A 19,028-nucleotide genomic window follows, 5' to 3' on the forward strand; every position below is an offset into this window, starting at 1 on the left:
AGTTAGTCTCTTTTTTTGGAGAGTTTCAGTGATAACATTTACTAGATGTGTAAAAGTAGATATGTATATAAATTTAATTAAATAAAACATGTGCAATTTATGAAATTTATTAGTAAAAGAAAAAAAAATGTTTGCTAAATATTATGCCGCGTATGGTAAATAAACAATATTTCCTTTCGTTTACTAGTGTCTAGTTTTAAACATCCTATTCATATCACCCTACGCTTCTTATCCTTACAAGACAAAAATACTTGATTTATTAGCTCCATACGCAGCAAAATATTAAGTAAATATTGATAAAATAAAATAGGATAGAAGTTGTTATTATTTATTTTAATAAATAAATTATTTGTAATGCTTCGTATTTCTAATGATAAACCCAAGAATTTGCATTGCTTTGGTTGAAATCATTTCACAGCGCTGTAAAAAAGAAAATTTTCTATCAAATATGACGCCAAGATCTTTAATTGATTCAGCCGGTGTTACGGCAGTATTATTTATAAAATATGTAGATACTATTGGACAGCGTATCCAATTGAAAGACATTTAATATAACTTATATTATAGAGAATTTATAGAAAACAAACAAAAACTGACAACAGGTATAAAATATACTCCCGCCTCAAAGTTGCGAAAGTTCTGATCAGAAGTCAAACCAGCCAGCGAGGAACCGAGGACAATATAAAACGATTAATAAAATGCATCCTTATACATATGTGAAATATTCCTTGGATAACGTTGTCATTGCAAGCTAAGATCAGCTCACTTCTTCGCCTAGACTTTATTATTCATTTATTTTATTTATTTAAATCTAGAAAGACTTGAACCAAGTCAGATCCTGTCTCGAGTCTAAAATGCGACTTGTCCGGATCACAAAATAAAGTTTCGTTTAAAATTGTTTTACGAATGTCCAAATGCTTGCAGACTGGCTGGATTTCCTCCCTAGGGAGTTATTCATATCTCAGTTTGTTGCCAACAGAGGAAAAACATTTTTGATGATGGAATATGTAAGTCTAGGCATTTACAGGGCTTTTCACATGTCGTTGGCTGGTTTAAGTGGCCACTTTACACACTGTGTAACCTTCACCTTCCGCCTATATTTAAACATAAACATTTCCTCAACTCTTCCATCTGTTACCTTTTGTGGAGCAAAAGAGCTAAAACCTTTATCATGTGGGTGAGATTCATCCGGCAGTTATTTTATTTCGCAAAAGTCAACAGATGGAAGAGTTGAGGAAATTTGGATGTTTAAACATAGGCAGAAATGTGAATGTTATACAGCGTGTAAAGTGACTACTTAAACCAGCCAACGACAGGTCATAAGCAAGTTATTTTTGAAATTGCCATTTAAATTCGGCAAATGACACTAAAAACGGAGTACATAGTTTTTTGGAAACAGGGGTGCTATTTTAAATATTCTTGTGCGCGTAGAGAAGATTTCTACTGAATATAACGTGGGGATTTTCATTTTTTGCATGTGACCACATTTTCCTTCATGTATGGCCACACTGATAATTTAACGTCCAACTACTTAAAATAAACAGGTTTATAATTGGCATTTCAAAGTTTGACACTAATACGGTTTTGTCAATTCAACCTTATTGAGTGTTTTGGATAATGCCTAAACTCGCAAGAATGTATTCGTATTTATTTTACGTATTTTGTCGTTTAATCATCATTTTGGCCATATTTGAAACGACAAATAGTCGCATGCAAAGAAATGAAAATCCCAAAGTATAAATATTTTTTATCCCTGCGAAAAGATTCAGAATAGCACCCCTGATAGGAATTCATTCAAAGACACTAATTTAAATTGGCATCGTCATTGTTGATTATTATCATTATTATGGATAACTTATAAATCTTTATTTATATCCCTACAGAGATGAGGTAGAATTTTTTTTTTTTTTTCAAATTCAGGATTATGGATATTCGAGCGTTTACAGGGCTTATGACCTGTCATTGGCTGGGTTAAGTGGCCACTTTAAGTAGGTACTACAACATTCCCCATTCCGCTTATTAGCGAATATCCACATGGGTAACATTTTTGATTTTTGTATAAATGTTACGAATCGGGAAACCATCCACAAGCGAGTTGGAGCGCCATCTATGTATTGATATTGAAGTTAAGTATTTTAATTAGCAGATTAAAATATATACCTACTCCCCCTTGGGAGAAAATCCAGATTTGTGTGTGTACAAGTACACGTACCAAAAATAATGTTGAACTTATAAATCTCCATTTTCGTAATATATTACCTCAAGGGCGCTTTACATAGTGATTTAATAGATAAATAAATGTATTTAATTTATTTTTTTATCACATGCTACGGATTTATTCAAATGATTTAGAAAACAAGTGGGTTTAAAGCTTTTTCCGAAACATCACTTTATTCTCACGGCCTCGCACCTCTGCTGGGAAAGCATTCCATGCCGTAGGGCCTGCGACCGCAAATGCGCGTTCACTGAATTTAGTGCGCTGTTTGCGTAGAGGTATAATCACTTTTCCTCTCGCCGTAGACGTAGCTGATCTAAGCGTAAGACGCCTGTCAGCTAGTTCACCTGGAATGCAGAGTTCCCGTAGATATTCCGGAGCAGAGTACATATATGAAATGGATCTAGAATAATTAATTTAATTTTCAAAATCAACACGAAATGCAACATGTTTGGCCTTAGTAATTGTGACGTCAAGACTCGTGACAATGTTCTAAACAAATTTTAATGGGCAGGAAGAAATAAACATGAATCGTGACGTATTGAGGCGTGATCGCGGAATGGCAGTTTTCGCGGGAATTCAAAATTCAAAATTTAAAAATATTTTTTATGCTACTAATAATTAGCCTCGTGGTGTAATGGTCAGCGCGTTTGCCTACCATGAAAGAGGTCTCGGGTTCGATTTCCAACGTGGTTGATACGAAATATTTATTTAAAACGGTGTTTTAAAACTAAATATTTCATAGTCCCTGGACTGGTACCTGAAGCGTAAGACTGATAATCTTACGTTCATTTGACAAAAATGATCGAGATATGCTGCGATTGGTGCACCAATGCAATGCCCTATGCACCATTAGGTGCGGAGATGGAATTATGATGATGAATAATTGAACGTAGTTATGCAGAAAGCAGCCAGTCCACATTTTGAAAAAATGAGATTTTGGTGTTATCGGGTGCCGAAAGGTCAATTATAAGTTTTGTTAAAAACAGCCAGACCGCTTTCATACAGAAAACTGTGATAATCACCTTCTGAAAATAGCTTTTTTTTCAATTTGCAGAAAACCACCCCCATAGGACTCGAAAATCTTACAATACTATAAAAATCATTAAAACCAGTCAAATACGTAACGGGATTCTTGTTTGTCATATAAAAAAAAAACAATATATTCATTGTTTATCATTTGTTAAAGTCAAAAAGATACCAACTGTTCCGTAGATTTGATTATTGACTCAACATAAAAGTGCTATTATCATATTTTTTTCATTTTCCTATAACTGGCTGCTTTCTGCATAACTTTGTTCAATTAGAAAAAAAAATTAGATCTTTATTACTTTAAAAATGTTTAAAAAACGTGATATTTCCCTATTACCGGAAAGCCCATTTACGGTAATAAATTATATTAGTGAACGCTAACTGGTGTAACGCATGGCACAGTACTTGACCCCCTATAATTTCCGAACTGGCTCTCGTCTCCTTTCGGCCGTTTCAAGGAATCGTCGCACTGCAAGCGAATGATCAATACGTTTTATTTCTTGCCGAAAATGGCAACAGACCAAATTCAGATTTCTACTCATTCCGCAACGAATTCCCGAACGCGATCACACGCGATCGCAAAGCGCCTTTCGCCATATAAAGAACACGATTCTGCAGGGCTGAAAATATCGATAGATAAGTCATTACAAAATATCACGAAAAGGTAAAATATAGTATTTAAATACATGAATATTTCAACAGGGATGGTGAACAATTAAGAGAGCGAATATGGAAGTAGAGGCATTTACAGGGCATAAGCCATAAGCGTGGCCTCTTTTCACACTGTGTTACATTTACCATCCATATTACACATCCATTTGATCATACATATATCTTCAATTCTTCCATCTACAATGAAAGCATCCACCCCTTTCCCGAAACTGTTCATAAAGACTTACGTCTTTCTTCAGTTTCGCATATCACTATCAATTTTTTAAAAACTAATTAAGCGAAAATGGAATATTTCTTTACAATCAAACCGCGGAAATAACAAAACAAAGAAAATTTAAAAGCTTTCATTGTACCCCTCACTGCAGTAATGTCGATTTGTGATCAGTCAAATACAAATGGTCAGCAAAATCACCTTTTTCTAATTTCCCAGTATGGCAGTAAAGGAATTTAGTGTTAGTTCCAAATTGAGACCGCGGGCTCGCGCTCCAAATTCCGCCTCGGAAAGGTAGAAGAACGTAGTAATATCAAACAACGACACAAAACCCAAATACATACAGGAAACATTAGAATCATTTGGCCTTTACAACATGCACTCAAGCAACAGAAGAAAAACAGTACTTATCTATACCAAATCAAAGAAGAACATCAAATTATCAAGACACTACTGGCAAAATTCTAACACAGATACATGATCAATATCAAACTCAGACAAAATTACTTCTCGTCATAATACTGAATCCCTCGTGAAAATCCTAATTATCCTAATACCAACAGTAGAAACAATCCAATGCAAAGACCTTAATCGTCCTCACAATCTCTCAGACCTTAAAGCAGACGAAACGGGTCGTTAAGCATGGTCGGCGGTCAATTCTTCCATTTGTTGATTTTTGCGAAGTAAAAGAGCTGAAACCTTTCCAATAAAGGTTTTTTCCTTTCCAAACCAATTTTGAAGAGATTCGTCTGATCCAATTATTTCACATACTAGGAAACGCCTGAAAAATTTTAAACTTACTCTTGGACCAGTTGGTTTTATTACAATATTTTGTGTTTGTCCAAATGTTTGTAGACAAAATACTGGATTTCATCCCCTAGGGAGTTATTAAGATTAACAAATCACAACAGAGATGAAGAGCATTTTAGCAGTGAGATGATTAAATAAAATGATTTTTTCAGAGTTTGCTAATCATCTCAAAACTTCAAATCACAATTTTGATAAAGATAAAGGAGTAAGAATTTTACATTCAAATAAGAAAGGACTTAAAAGACATAATATAAAGATTTTTCATAATAAAAAAGCCTTAAAAAATTATGTTTCCTTAATAAATAATCAAATAACATTTCAGTATAGCCCATTTTTTAATTAAAAAATAAAAAATCGGGTAACCCCACCTCTACCACAACTCCCTATCATTTCTGCAATGTAAGATTAAATATTTTTTAATTAAACTTAATGCATGTATAGACATGGTGGTTTTCGCATCTCTATAAATCTGCTTGCGATTTATGTATTTCTTGAAATACTATATATCGATGGCTTAGAACTAAAATATTGTACCTCCTAAATCACAATACTGAGTAAATCGAATTTGAAGTTTTGCACATCTTGGAAGATTAGATTTTATTGAATAGAAATGAGGTTTTGCATCTGATGTAAATACAATATTTTAGCATGGACTTTTGTTTGGCATAAATATAATTAAATTGTTATGGAGATACTAGATCTGTGCTTTTAAAAATATCGTCTACAGGGTTTACAACATATTTTAAAAAGTATACATCTTTAAATATAGGTTAAACTTCATACTTTTCAGTACTTTACAATATTTTAGTTCTAGACCATCGATACATACTCCGATAGTGGTGACGGTGGAGGTGTATTTAAATATTTGTAGGCTAAATAAGTCGTGAAGTGGTTATGGTAATATACTAATATTTACTAACATTAATTAATTTTTGTGTTAACCCTACACAGTCGCATTTCGCCTGCCCATTTATCTTCAACAATCCATTGTGAATCGCTCGGTTCCTCTCTCTCCCGCTGGTCTCCCGTTTACCTGTCCCTCTCCGCGGGTGCATTAGTATGCAGGAATCCTTAGGTTGTCCTCGATATTTTTTGTTCTCTTTGATTTTCTGGTCGATTTTTTAATCGGCCCCCTTGCATTGTGCGACACAGGCTTATAATATTATTTTATGGGATGCCTATAAATTTAATAGACGGACATAGTTGAGTGTCTTCAGGACACACTATAAATCTTTCGTTTATTTTGTTTTAATTTTCTTTACTTTGTTGCGAGGAGTATCACAATGTGCTTCTGAAAAAGGAGTCGAGAAATCAGAACTAAAAATAGCCTGACTCTGGTCATACAATATGTTTCATCAATAGTAAATTAAATCAACATCATTATTTGTTATTATTAACTAACTGCGATCTTACATGTTTAGTACTTAATACAACAGATAAAATTGAATATCTCGGTGTATACATAGACCATATTAGAGAACTAGTTAAACGAATTAGAAAAAGTAAATACATATTTATTAGATTAAGGAATATTTTTAAAATCTATCATTTAAAACTAGCTTATTACTCAATTGTACAATCTTTGTTACAGTATGGTATTGTAGGATGGGGTGGTGCATATGCCAATATATGAAACCCTCTTAAAATAGTATAAAGATTAATTATTAAAGTAATTTTAAGGAAACCCTCAACACTTAATACGGACGGTCTATATAAAATATTTAGGGTTCATACAGTAGACACTCTTTATAAAATAAATTCCTTAGAATTGTATAATAAAACAAATTTATAAAGAAGAAAAAGTAAATGAATTTGAGATGAATAAGTCACTCAGATACCAAAAAAATATTGAAATTCCTAAATTCCATACAAGTCATGGTCAAAATAGCTTTGTCTTCAAGGGTGTAAAAAATTATAATAATCTTCCCAATGAACTAAAAACTATTAAAAATAATATATCAATAAATAAATTTAAAGTTAAACTTAAGAAATTTTTTGAACACGTGTAAAATAAACATTAAATTTTAATTAGTATGAATGTTTTATTTTTTATGTTTTTTTTTTTATATGTCCTATGTTTTTATTTTTATTTTTCTTTCTCATGTACTCGTATTTAAAATTATATAAACTCCTATAAATAAACAACTAAAACAGTGTAAGTCACTCTCCAAGCACAAGAGTTGGTCTCTTTTTTTGGAGGGTTACAGTGATAACATTTACTAGATGTGTAAAAGTAGATATGTTTAGAATTTTACAAAAACATCTACTTTTTATGAAATTTATTAATAACATTTAAAAAAAAAGGCCTAAAAAATAATACCTGTATCTATCTAATAACTATCGACGTGCTAATAAGCGACGTTATAGCAATTACTCACCATGGTTGTTTTTTGTATTGCATGCGATCACAATTGAACATCCGTGAACACCTAATATTAAATGTCAAAATATTTACGTTTCGCGACGTATAATCCTGCCGCGCAATCACATATTTCACCGGTGTAAATATGGAAAATATTCCAAAACTGCTATTTTTATTTACTATCTATCATGCTATTTATTGCATTTAGCCTGCGGTTTATTTATTTATTTAACACTTTATATACATATACAATATATATACATATAGGGGCGGGCAAATTGCCGTAAGGCAATTTCTTCCTACCTACCCAAACCGTTCAGTTTGAGAAAATTACAAAAACATGGACAAATTGAATCTTTATAATTTTATACAAAAATTAAAAACAAAGATTAACAAAATAAAAATGTATAAAAAATAACACCATACTATGAAGAGAGGAGAAGGAAAGAAGAAGGATAAAGGAACAATTTAAATTTTAAGATAGTGACATTTCAATCTTAACTTAAATGTAAATAAAGGTTGGCAAGCCAAATGTCAAGAAAAGCTGGCGCCATAGTAATTGTAATTTAATTTCCACTTTTTTGTATTAGATACATACTCCTTAATATTTTGCGAATGCAATATATTATATTTTTTTTTGTAGTAAACGCCGATTTTTCGCCAATGAACTGTATTTATTTACGAGGAAAACAAAAAAACAAACCACACGAGCGTTGACTTATGACTGCGATAACTTAAGCACGGTCATTATTGTTCATTATGATCTCTCAAATGCTTAGCATGTTTTTAAGCACGTCGATAGTCAATTGTGATTGAGCTGTTAAATTTTACCAATGGGGAAATATCACATATTACGAATACCGATAAAAATATAGGAATTGGATTTAGAATAATCAATTGTATTTTCAAAATCAATATGGAGATTGTGGAGAAATGTTTTCATACATAAATGTACGAAAGAAACTCAATAAAAATACTGTTGTGACTTTAAGATTCGTGATATTGTTCTACACAAATTTCTATGGCCACGAACAAATAAACATGAATGGTGACGTATTAGGGGCGTGGCCAACGGAATCATCGTTTTTGCGGGAATTTAAAATTACGATTAAATTAAATTAAAAATATTTTTTTTCCGGATAGTATTTCATAGACCTTTATTACTTTAAAATAAAAAAAAAACGTTATATTTCCCTATTGAGGACCGTTTGCACGAAGCGAAATATCATATTTTATATTTATAATATTATAAATATGTTATAAATATAATACTGATTTCCAGTATATACGTTAAGATGTAGAATTTCTATTAAACGGTATTTTTGTTTTTGTTAAAATCTTGGTAGTTATTTTTTTGGTAGAACGGGGTTTGAAACCCGGATCTCTGATACAGAGTCTACATCTTTACCACGGAACCACAAACCGACTAATTTTTAAAAAAATGTATTATAACAGAAATGAAAAACATTTTCGAGAAGAGAATAGGGAAAGGCATTTACAGGGCTTATGATAATGCTCGGGTGGTTTAAGTGACCTTTTTACGCACTGCGCAACTTTTACCTAAGTTTGAACGTTCATGTTTCCTAAATTCTTCTAACTAAAACCTTTATTATTGCGAGGTGTGAATTATTTTTCTGAATTATTTCTGCAACATTACGTCATTAGACAACGCCTGATAAACTTTTGTTGTTTATTTGTACATAGTTAAAAACAGATTTCGTTATTCCAAAAAAATTGTAGACAAACATACCAATATTATGCTTGGAGCTAAATCAACAAAGTAATGTTCGAAACACACCTTCGGACGTGATTCACCTTTAACGATATCCGACACATCAATTTCCCCGTCCAGAATCAAGTATCAATCTAGGATGCCTATTATCCTATGATGATAGAGGTAGCCGCGGCAGGGATTCGAACAAGCGATAATTACATCACTTAACCATATAACTACCACGCCCCGAGGCACAATTCACAAGATCAAACGCCATAAAAAATACAAACAGGTTCCACGGCAAAAACGTCCGAGCGCACAGCAGCGCGACGCAAACAAAAAAAATTACAAAGCATCATTTTTTACTTCGTGTCGTCAGTTTGCATTAAAAGAGGCTTTTGAGGAGGTTTCTGGATTGAAATCAACTTAATAAAAAGTGTTATAACTTTTTTGAAGAATGCGTTTGTCGCTGCATCAAATTTCTTTTTACTTTTCGACGAAGTTGTCGTACGGGGTTTCTCCGTGTCTAGATGCGTAATGGTACTAATAATATTCAGAAAAGGTGAATTACTAGCATTTACACAGTAATACTAAGTGATAACTCTCCTGGGATCTAGTCAAGGCAATTGCTCTATACTTTTAATTTCTATTGGAAATTTGTACAATTTGGTTTAATAATCTACAATCTTGTTAATTTGCCTATAAGTGTGACGTTTTGCTACTGAAATGCATATTACGCAATAGTAAGATGAAATTATAATATACCAATGAAAAAAAAGGATTATTTTAACACAAGGAAATCCTTCTTCTTTAATGCTTATCTGAGCTTATTCTTATCCTATTACAAATGCAAAAAATGAGAGATTTTAACTCTTTAAAGACAACAACAAAAACAACAAACCATCAAACCATCACGCCGTTTCCCCGTAAGGGTAGGCAGAGAGGATAGAACGCCACAACACTCTATCTTTGCATACAGATCTCACTTCCTCTGCATTCATACATATTTTCATGCACGCGCGCCGATTATTCCGACTTTTGACATGTCCATCTTCAAGTATTTGTTGGATTTGGTCATGCCATGTCTTTCTCGGTCTACCTCTATTTCTGCATCCATCAACATTCGCATTGTAAATATTCTTAGCCGTTCTTTCGCTGTCCATTTGCTCTACATGTCCAAACCAGCGCAGAGCTCCGTTGTTGGTTTTGTCGATAATGCTTGTCTTAGCCTTACATAAGGTACGGATCTCAACATTTGTCAACATTTAACAAATGTTGAGAAATGTTACACTTTTAAACTAATAAATTGGTACGCAATATTAAATTTGTTTTTATGTCGAAATCGTGTGAAAGTACATTTCAAAAACTCGTTTTTATAGGACCTTAATAAAAAAACAAAAAAACTGTATCGAAGAGAAGTGTTAAAACCTGATTCTAGAAAGAAATCTTCTACATACTAAGTGTTAGAAACTAATTAAGGGAGCTTAATTATCCTTGTTAAGGAACACGGAACGTGTAGTTAGATTCCATATAAGATCTATCAAATCCTTATTGTGGTCAAGTCAATTAGAGATCTTAGATAAAAAAAATGCAGTTAAATGTTAATTAGACCACATTATTAAACTTCGCGCAAAGAAAACTCAAGGGAACAAAATTCAACTCAAATAAAAGAAATATGTTTCGATATTTTTTTTATTTTTAATTTGTTTTATTTGGGAAATCAACAGTTCTACATACAAATTTATAGTAAACAAACAGATATAGTGTATAAACTCAGAACTAATAACAGATTTCCACAAAGTATACAAAGTTGGTCAAGAAAATATATTACATATTAATAAAATACATTTAACATATTACAACAGAGATGTAGAACATTAAGAAGATGAGATGAAGACCTGTCAATGGCTGGTTCAATTGGCCACTTTACACAATGTGTAACATTCACAATTCCGCCCATATTTGAACATCTATATTCCTTCAATTCTTTCATCTGTTGATGTTTGTGAAGTTAAAGAGCTGTGGCAAATTGTTTTCAGGCGTTGCCTAGTAGGTGAATTGGTTCAGCCGGATGAATCTCCCCCAAATGATAAAGGTTTCAGCTTTTTTACTTTAGAAAAGTCAACAGATGGAAGAGTTGAAGAAATGTGGATGTTCAAACATGGGCAGAATGGTGAATGTTACACAGTGTGTGAAGTGGCCACTTAAACCAGCAAATGACAGGTCATTAGCCCTGTAAATACCTAGACTTCCATATTCCCTTCTTAAAAGTGTTTTCCCTCTCTGTTCTAACAAATTTAAATATTATTATTAACTTATATAATTGATCTATTTAATACCTCTTTCAACTTATTTTTAAAATGTACCTACACTTAAGATAATATTTAGTTTTATATAAATTATCCTTACACTGTGTAATATTCACCAGTCTGGAGACGCTCATAAGATGGTGAAAGCGCTAATTGGTTAAACAAATAAGTGAAAGTGTACCAAGTATTTTTAAACTGATAACTTATATGTAACTACAAGTTTTTACATCATCTAATATTTACTTTTTTATATATACGCCCAATGGGCATTTGAATTCGATTCAGCGATCGCTTGAAAGAGGACAACTTGTTATCAAAGAAAGCAGGACTGGTATGTTTGTTGGCAGACCTAAGAATTCTGGGCATAGGGGAATGAAAACCATAGTTAGTTATATGGTTATCACGTATGGAAAAGTAAGTTTTGTCTGAGGTTTCTAGTTGGTATATTTAATTTTATTGAGCTCAGTAGTTTAGGCGCATCAAAGAGTAAGTTGAGAATTTTAAATAGGTCTAGAAAGTCGAATTTATTTAGACGGTCTTAAAGAGAAGATATATTTAAGCTAGTTTCTAAATCATTATACATATATTGGTCTCTGGATAAGCCCAACCTCCAGCCTATCTTTCTCAAAAATCGATGTTGAACTGATTCAATATTCTTGGTGTGAACATCATCATATGGAGACCAGATAACAGAGAAATACTCTAGGTGCGGGCGAACTAGGGAACAGAAGAGAGTTTTTAAGGGTATTGATATTTTTGAAGTCAGTTGTGATTCTGTTAATAAATTCAAGGAGTTTTACGGATTTATTGATAACATGTTCAATTTGAATTGTAAAAGAAAGTTTAATGTCAAGTATAATACTTAAATCTCGTATACTAGACACGGATGATAATATTTCATCGTTTAGTGAGTAGTCGTATATGATTGGATATTCCAGACGAAAAATCTCATAATCTTGCACTTATTTCAGTTGAGATGTAGATGTAATATGCACATTAATAATTGATATACAAGATTTCATTGTTACTCTTGGGACCAAAGCTATCCGATGAACAAGGGTTAGTTTTAAATGTGTGCTTCAAATTGAATCCTGTTTTATCTCTAGGAAAATCTGTGTGAAATTCCAGAGTGCGGGAAAAGATTTACTCCCGTATTAATCCAGGGATTCCGCCGGGATTTGAACCCTTCTCGTCCAGATTTGGATGAGTTTAGCCAAAGCTTTGGGAACACCTGTGTAACGTAACAAACACGCAGTTCACAACACTTGTACTTGGGCAGATGTGATAAATTAGAACGGCTTTGGGGTGATATACCGAATAAATAAAAGAGAGAGACCGGTACTTTGAAATAGGTTTTAGAAAATGTACTGTTTTATTTAATTTATTTCATAAACTTGACAATTTTGAGTCTTTTCTTCAATTTGGAACTTAGAGATTCGATTTATTTTATTTTATTTATTTCGAATACAAACAGATGTACAGGTTAAATGAATATTAAAAAAATATATATATAAAATTTATACATAGTAGGGCCTGCCATCCAATTATATGTATTCACTAAATAATACCGTAATAAAGCGACGACGGCTTGAAGTTTAAACTATATAAATAATAAATATACTATATATTAAAATAAGATAAATATGGACAAAACAAGGAGATAGTGGAAAGGAAAAGAAGGAAATTGACAAGGAGTGGTAAAGGATGATTAAAGGAAAGTGAGAGTGGAAAATTGCATTTGATTTAATGATTAAACGAATTATGAATGAAGAGCATGAATCGAGCCTATTAATTCTCTTTTGTACATATTGTATGGAGTGTTAAATATATCAAGACTATTAAATTTTTTGTTAAATGTTTCACATATACGAGGGATTGTAGAATGTTTCCGATGATTAGTTTTAAATTTACGAATATAGTAATTATTATTTATTTGAAACATTTTTTTTGTATTTCTCATTGAATACATTTTTGTTATTTTCTTAGGACAACCTTTTCTTTTATTTCTTACTTATTTTATTTACATTTTTTAGATCTAAATTTTAATAAGTATTTTTAATTTTCTTATTATTTTTATTTTTTCTGTAGTTATGAATTGAAATTTTCGATATACTTTGTTTCATTTTTTATCTTGTTTTGGTTACATTTATGAGCACACACTATTTTTATATGTGATTAATTTTTCCTTATTTTAAAAATATAATTGAGTAAATTACTATTCTTTAATTTAAATTGTAATATTTTACTCTATTTTTTTACTTTAAAAAAAAACTTCTTTGAGCCTTGCAGCTTCAGAGCGCATATTTAAGTATTTAAATAATAAACAAAAAAAGCCCTTTAAATAATAAAAAGAATAAGAGGTACTGAAATGTATATTTTTTTGCGAAGTCATCCTAAAGCTGTTTGACTTAATTTTAAATTATCCCATTCAGCGCCTTGTCACGCGACGTCATGCGACCGGAAGGAAGAAAATCAGCAATATTATTATCATTCAATTTTATAGTCACCTGGTAGATTTGCATAATCTCTTTTACCAGGAGCACAGCAGATGGTAGGAGATGGATTTTTCCTTCGCCATTCATGCTTGTCCAGAACGTGCCCAGCAATTAAACCGAGTGTAATATGATTTCAAGTAACGTGACGACGCGACACACTCCCTCACGATTATGTCATCCTGGTGACAATGTACCATTACACCGGCCGCTTGTGTTTTTAAGTACCATTGGTCTTGGCAAGGCGACCAATCATAACCATTCGGGCGGTCATGTTCGCCTGGTCGTAAATTTTATCGGTTTAAGAGTAAGTACCTACTGGCAAGGGAAATGTTTGTATCAAAAAATGAGTCATGTTTGAAAACATTTTTAAAACATACGAATCAGAATCAATTATTCTTATTTTCATTCAAACTGTTTTTTTTTTACACACTTTTAAACAAAGTGTAATTGCGTTAAAATATTTATGGTTTTGATTAGTAGTAAAGAAACACAAAGATTCGAAAGATATGCGAAGTCGATGATACTGTAAGATGGGGGTAGCAGAGAAGAAGTTCTGGAATGAGCAAGTGATCAGAATGGCAGAATCAAATGCCACTAATGGCACAAGGGACAGTTTATCTCAAGAAAGCAGACATTAAAAAATGTCATTAACTTGCAAACATGTGGAAGGACAGCTAGCAGTCCACCTCTGAAGAGGGAAATGAATGCAGAGAATAACAATCGTACAGGCTTATGCAAAACAAGTAGTAGAAGAAGAAGATAAGTAGTAAATAACTAACTGCAAATAAAAAGCGTAAATTGTTGTAGAAGTGATTCGAACTTCGAACCTTCCTATTCCGAGTCTCCTACCACATCACTAGACCATGACCTAACTAAAAAAAAACACTTGCAAAACGAACAGATTTTTTCACTAACTTAGACCGTGGAACAATGTATGGCATATTATACATACCAAAGCTTAAAATTTAAATAGGGGTAACATATCTTACCATGTAATGAGCTCGCTGTGGTGGCCAGCAGGCCGTGTAGGGACCTGGCGTGGTGCCTAAGCAGCGCTTCCAAGTCCCTGCGGCCCGCCGCGCGCAACAATCCCTCAGTTTCAGCAGAACAGCATCTGCCAGAACACGTCGTTCCTGGAAGAAGAGAATGAAGAAGAAAATCAACCAAACTGTTCCAAAGCAATAAAATATACAACTATTGACAATTCGAAGAACGCATCGCGTTTGGATAGACCGAATTTATCAGTCGAATAAATAAAAAAGCTTTTGATATTTTAATTAAAGGTAAAAAAGTACAGTGCTTAATGCACGTTTAAAAATACCACTGTGAAGTAAATTGATGGTAGAAATAAATTAATAAATTTTTAGCCGTTCTTTCGCTGTCCATTCGCTCTACATGTCCAAACCAGCGCGGAGCTCCTTTCTTGATTTTGTCGATATGCTTGTCTCAGCCTTACATAATGTACGGATCTCAACATTTGTGCATCTATCGTACATAATTTTACCACACATTCGGCTGAGAGATCTCATTTCGACAGCATTCAGCCTAATTTCATCCCAGCTTTTCCAAGTCCATACTTCGCTTCCATACATCAGGACTCTGTTTTGAACTGCTAATTTTGCCTCTGGCGACAAACATTTATTTGCCAAGGTTGATTTAAGTTCACCGTTCACTCTGTTCACGGCACTCACTACTACTACTACTACTACCATCACGCCATTTCCCCGTAGGGGTAGGCAGAGAGAATGGACCGCCACACACGTCTATCCTGGCATACAATCCTAGCCTCTTCCACATTCATACATCTTGACATACATGCCCTTCGGTTCTGTCTGCTTTTGACATGACCAGACTTAAGATTTTGGTTTATCTGATCATGCCACGTCTTCCTTGGTCGTCCTCGTCCAACGTTGCCGTTCATTTTTGCCATATATACTTGTTTTACCATTCTCTCGTCGTCCATTCGTTCTACGTGACCAAACCATCTCAGAGACCCTTTCTTAATCTTATCAATTATACTTGTCTCAGATTTACACTCTCGCCTGATTTCATCATTTGTAACCCTGTCATACATTGATTTCCCACACATTCGAGAGATCGCATTTCAACCGCGTTCACTCGGCTTTCATCCTTCCTCTGCCAGTTCCATGTTTCACTTCCATACATAAGTGTTGGGACTAAAACTCCTCACTAACCCTCTTTTTAATATCTTTCTCAGTCATTCCATTCCCTAGTAAACATAATTCCCAGATATACAAATTCCTCGACTTGTTTTAGTATAACTCCATTCACAGTGATTTCATATTTAGTCATACTTTCACGTCTTTCAAAAACCATCACATTCGATTTATCGACATTCATCAGCAAATCGCTTCCCTTGCATACATCGTAGACCCTTGTTACCCTGTGGACCCATTACTAAATAAATAAATAAAAAATAACAGCAAAACTGCAATGAGTCCAAAACGAGGTTTATTTTGTTCTAGTACTCCAGTAAGTTTTCTTTTGCTGCCATTTTCAAACTGCACGAGTTATCTTTGACGGAGTTTCACACTTGTTTGCAGGTACCGATCCAGGTCTAACCGGAATAGCTTTGAAGTTTGTTCGAGCTTCGCACCCCGGAAATCCGAGAAATGGCGCTTAAGTTTCCGGTGTGACCGCTTCCCTTTCCTACAACCAACAGGCAGATAATGAACCAACCCCCGTGTTGTTTGTTTAAAGTAATGTTTTGAACCATTCAGCTACAGCGAAAGATATTTTTCGTTTTTGAACGTTGGAATAAACATCAATACTTAGTATGATTAATGTTTAAAGCATCAACTTTGTAGTCAAACATTTTACTAAATATTATCAAATATTTGTATATAACCACCTACCGACTTTTGTCTACCGGTTTCGAGACATACCCGTCTTTTCGTCAGGACACCAATTAAACGAACATGTAAAACACACAGATACACATTTAATTATGTGTTAAAGAAATTTTCGAGGTTTTATAAGTCTGACGACACAACCTAAAATGTGCAGTTTGCAGAAAACAGACACATCTAATATTGATGATGCCTCGTTTAAACTTAGAATGTATGAGGTGACATTCAGTATTAAAAGATATTTTTTTATTATTGGTATGTTGAAAATAATGAATTTATAAAATAAAAATACTTTTGCATTATCCGCTTTAATATCTATATTTAAGAGAACTAGATTTCTAGAGACATATTAATCTTCCCATCAGCATCTATACCGTAAGATTTTTCTAGTTTCTACGAGACGATATTGATTCTTTTCATGTCTGGTGCAAAACAAATAACTTTGAATTAAATATCAATAAATGCAAAATAATTTCTTACCGTGAATAAAAAAAAATATTACCTTCGATTATAAACTAAATGACCAAATTATTTCCGTTGTAACTTCAATAAGAGATCTCAGGGTGATTCTAGAAAACAAACTAAATTTTCATAAACACATTGACTATATCATTAACAAATCTCTTAAATTCTTTGGATTTGTTAATAGCTACATCCGATTTTGCAAACATATTAACTCTAAAATCACTTTACTGCTCATCGGTTCGTCCCATTATTAAATACGCCTCAGTAATATAGTCTCATTCATATGTTCCTCGTATCAATTGCATCGAATCAGTTCAACATCAATTTTTAAGAAAAATTGCGTACAAACTAAGAATCACAAGAGATCACTATAACGATACCGACATGGAACTTTTCCTGAAATATCCAGTCTTTCATCTTACAACGTCGATTTAATGCAGATTTAATTTGCATGTTTAAGATACTTAATAGTTTATTTGATGTCCCGACTATTCCCCAACAAATATCTCTTAATGTTCCTTCACATAGACTCAGAAATAATGAAAATCTGTTCCTCGGTCATCGTAAGACTATTTATGGTTTCTATGAGCCTCTACCCAGAATGATTAGATTTGTAAATGAAAATCAAGATCTAAATTATTTTGATTGTAAATTGAGTTTTTTTTACAAATAGGCTGAAGAAATATTCCCAATAAATTAACTGTATATTTGTAGAACTAACGTGGATTCCATAATGCCTGTCTTATGTATAAACTTGTCTTTGCTTTTCTTTGTTGTATTCCTTCTATTATTTTTTAATGTATTATTATTGTTTTTCTTTATATAATTTGTTTAAATTGAACTTTGTCCGTAAACTTGTTAAAAAAAATATTGCGGTGGGTGTTTTCTGCAAAATTAAGAAATGCCGTTTTTGTGCATGACGCTATTTTTAGAAGTTCTTAAAAAACCGGCTTGGCTGTTTTAAGCAGTACAAAGAATTGACCATACTGCACCCGATAACACCAATATCTTATTTTATCGAAATTGAGTACTGAATGCTTTCTGCATAACTACATTTAAATTATCCAGGTGACGTCACTAAAGTTATGTGTTTTGGAGACGCTTTCTTGCAAAAAACAATAGCCTTTGGGTTAGCAGGAGTGGGTTAATTTTTTAAAGTCCGTCGTCGAAAGAAAGGGGCTTAAATATTCTACAATATGCATACAATAGAGTAGGATTTTATGTTTTAAAAAATAAACATACTTCCGATTTTGGAAAGCAAAATCTTAGTACTTCTTTTCAAAAATGTTAAAATGAATGCCTTCGAAAATCCATCCCTGTATTTCAACTCCCAATGTCACCTACCGACTAACTACAAAACTACGTTAAGCGCGGGATATTTTGACATTTACGACAAAATGGCGGAACGAAATTGGGTTATTAAGAAAGTTTTTGGCCAGTTTTGTCGTGTTTTTTGGTGATTTTTCATGAAGACCATATTTTTATTGCCCTGGATTTGAAAATTCAAACTAGAGAGGTTGAAAATTTAATAATACTAATAAAACATATAAATCAGAACAAAGCTTGTTATTATACCAACAAAATTTTATTGCTTTTGTAGATATATAATACAATATTTAATTGCTATCTAAACTCTTCCTTTCCTCAGAAAGTTCTTAGGAATAACCTTCTCCTTCATACGCCCCAATCGTAAGAACGCAAATATTTCTTTTTCCAAATAAAAAAAACAGTTTTATAATGATTGAAGCATTCCCAGTCGACCGATAATTTATTTTAGTCGGAATTTTCACGTACTAAACACGTAAGGCACAAAAGTTCGTTAAAACCCAACGATTCTTAATAAATAAGACTATTTGGGAAAGGGAATTGAATT

The 19,028-nt window shown here is 32.9% G+C and overlaps 1 protein-coding gene across 1 annotated transcript in view; it reads right to left on the bottom strand.

Annotated features, from left to right (window-relative positions):
• dally (division abnormally delayed protein) overlaps nucleotides 1–16,236 on the bottom strand; it is a 152,120-nt gene extending 135,884 nt beyond the window's left edge. Inside the window, exons 1-2 of the mRNA XM_088231193.1 lie at nucleotides 16,224–16,236; nucleotides 14,810–14,953 (exon numbers count right to left, since the gene is read on the bottom strand). Coding sequence (XP_088087319.1) covers nucleotides 14,810–14,953; nucleotides 16,224–16,236 — 157 coding nt within the window. The remainder of the gene's footprint in view (nucleotides 1–14,809; nucleotides 14,954–16,223) is intronic.
• Nucleotides 16,237–19,028: the final 2,792 nt, after the last annotated feature.

This window comes from Micrasema longulum, unplaced genomic scaffold, assembly GCF_059751315.1.
Source record: "Micrasema longulum isolate JH-2025_06_02 unplaced genomic scaffold, ASM5975131v1 h1tg000859l, whole genome shotgun sequence".
NCBI classification, from domain to species: Eukaryota; Metazoa; Arthropoda; class Insecta; order Trichoptera; family Brachycentridae; genus Micrasema; species Micrasema longulum.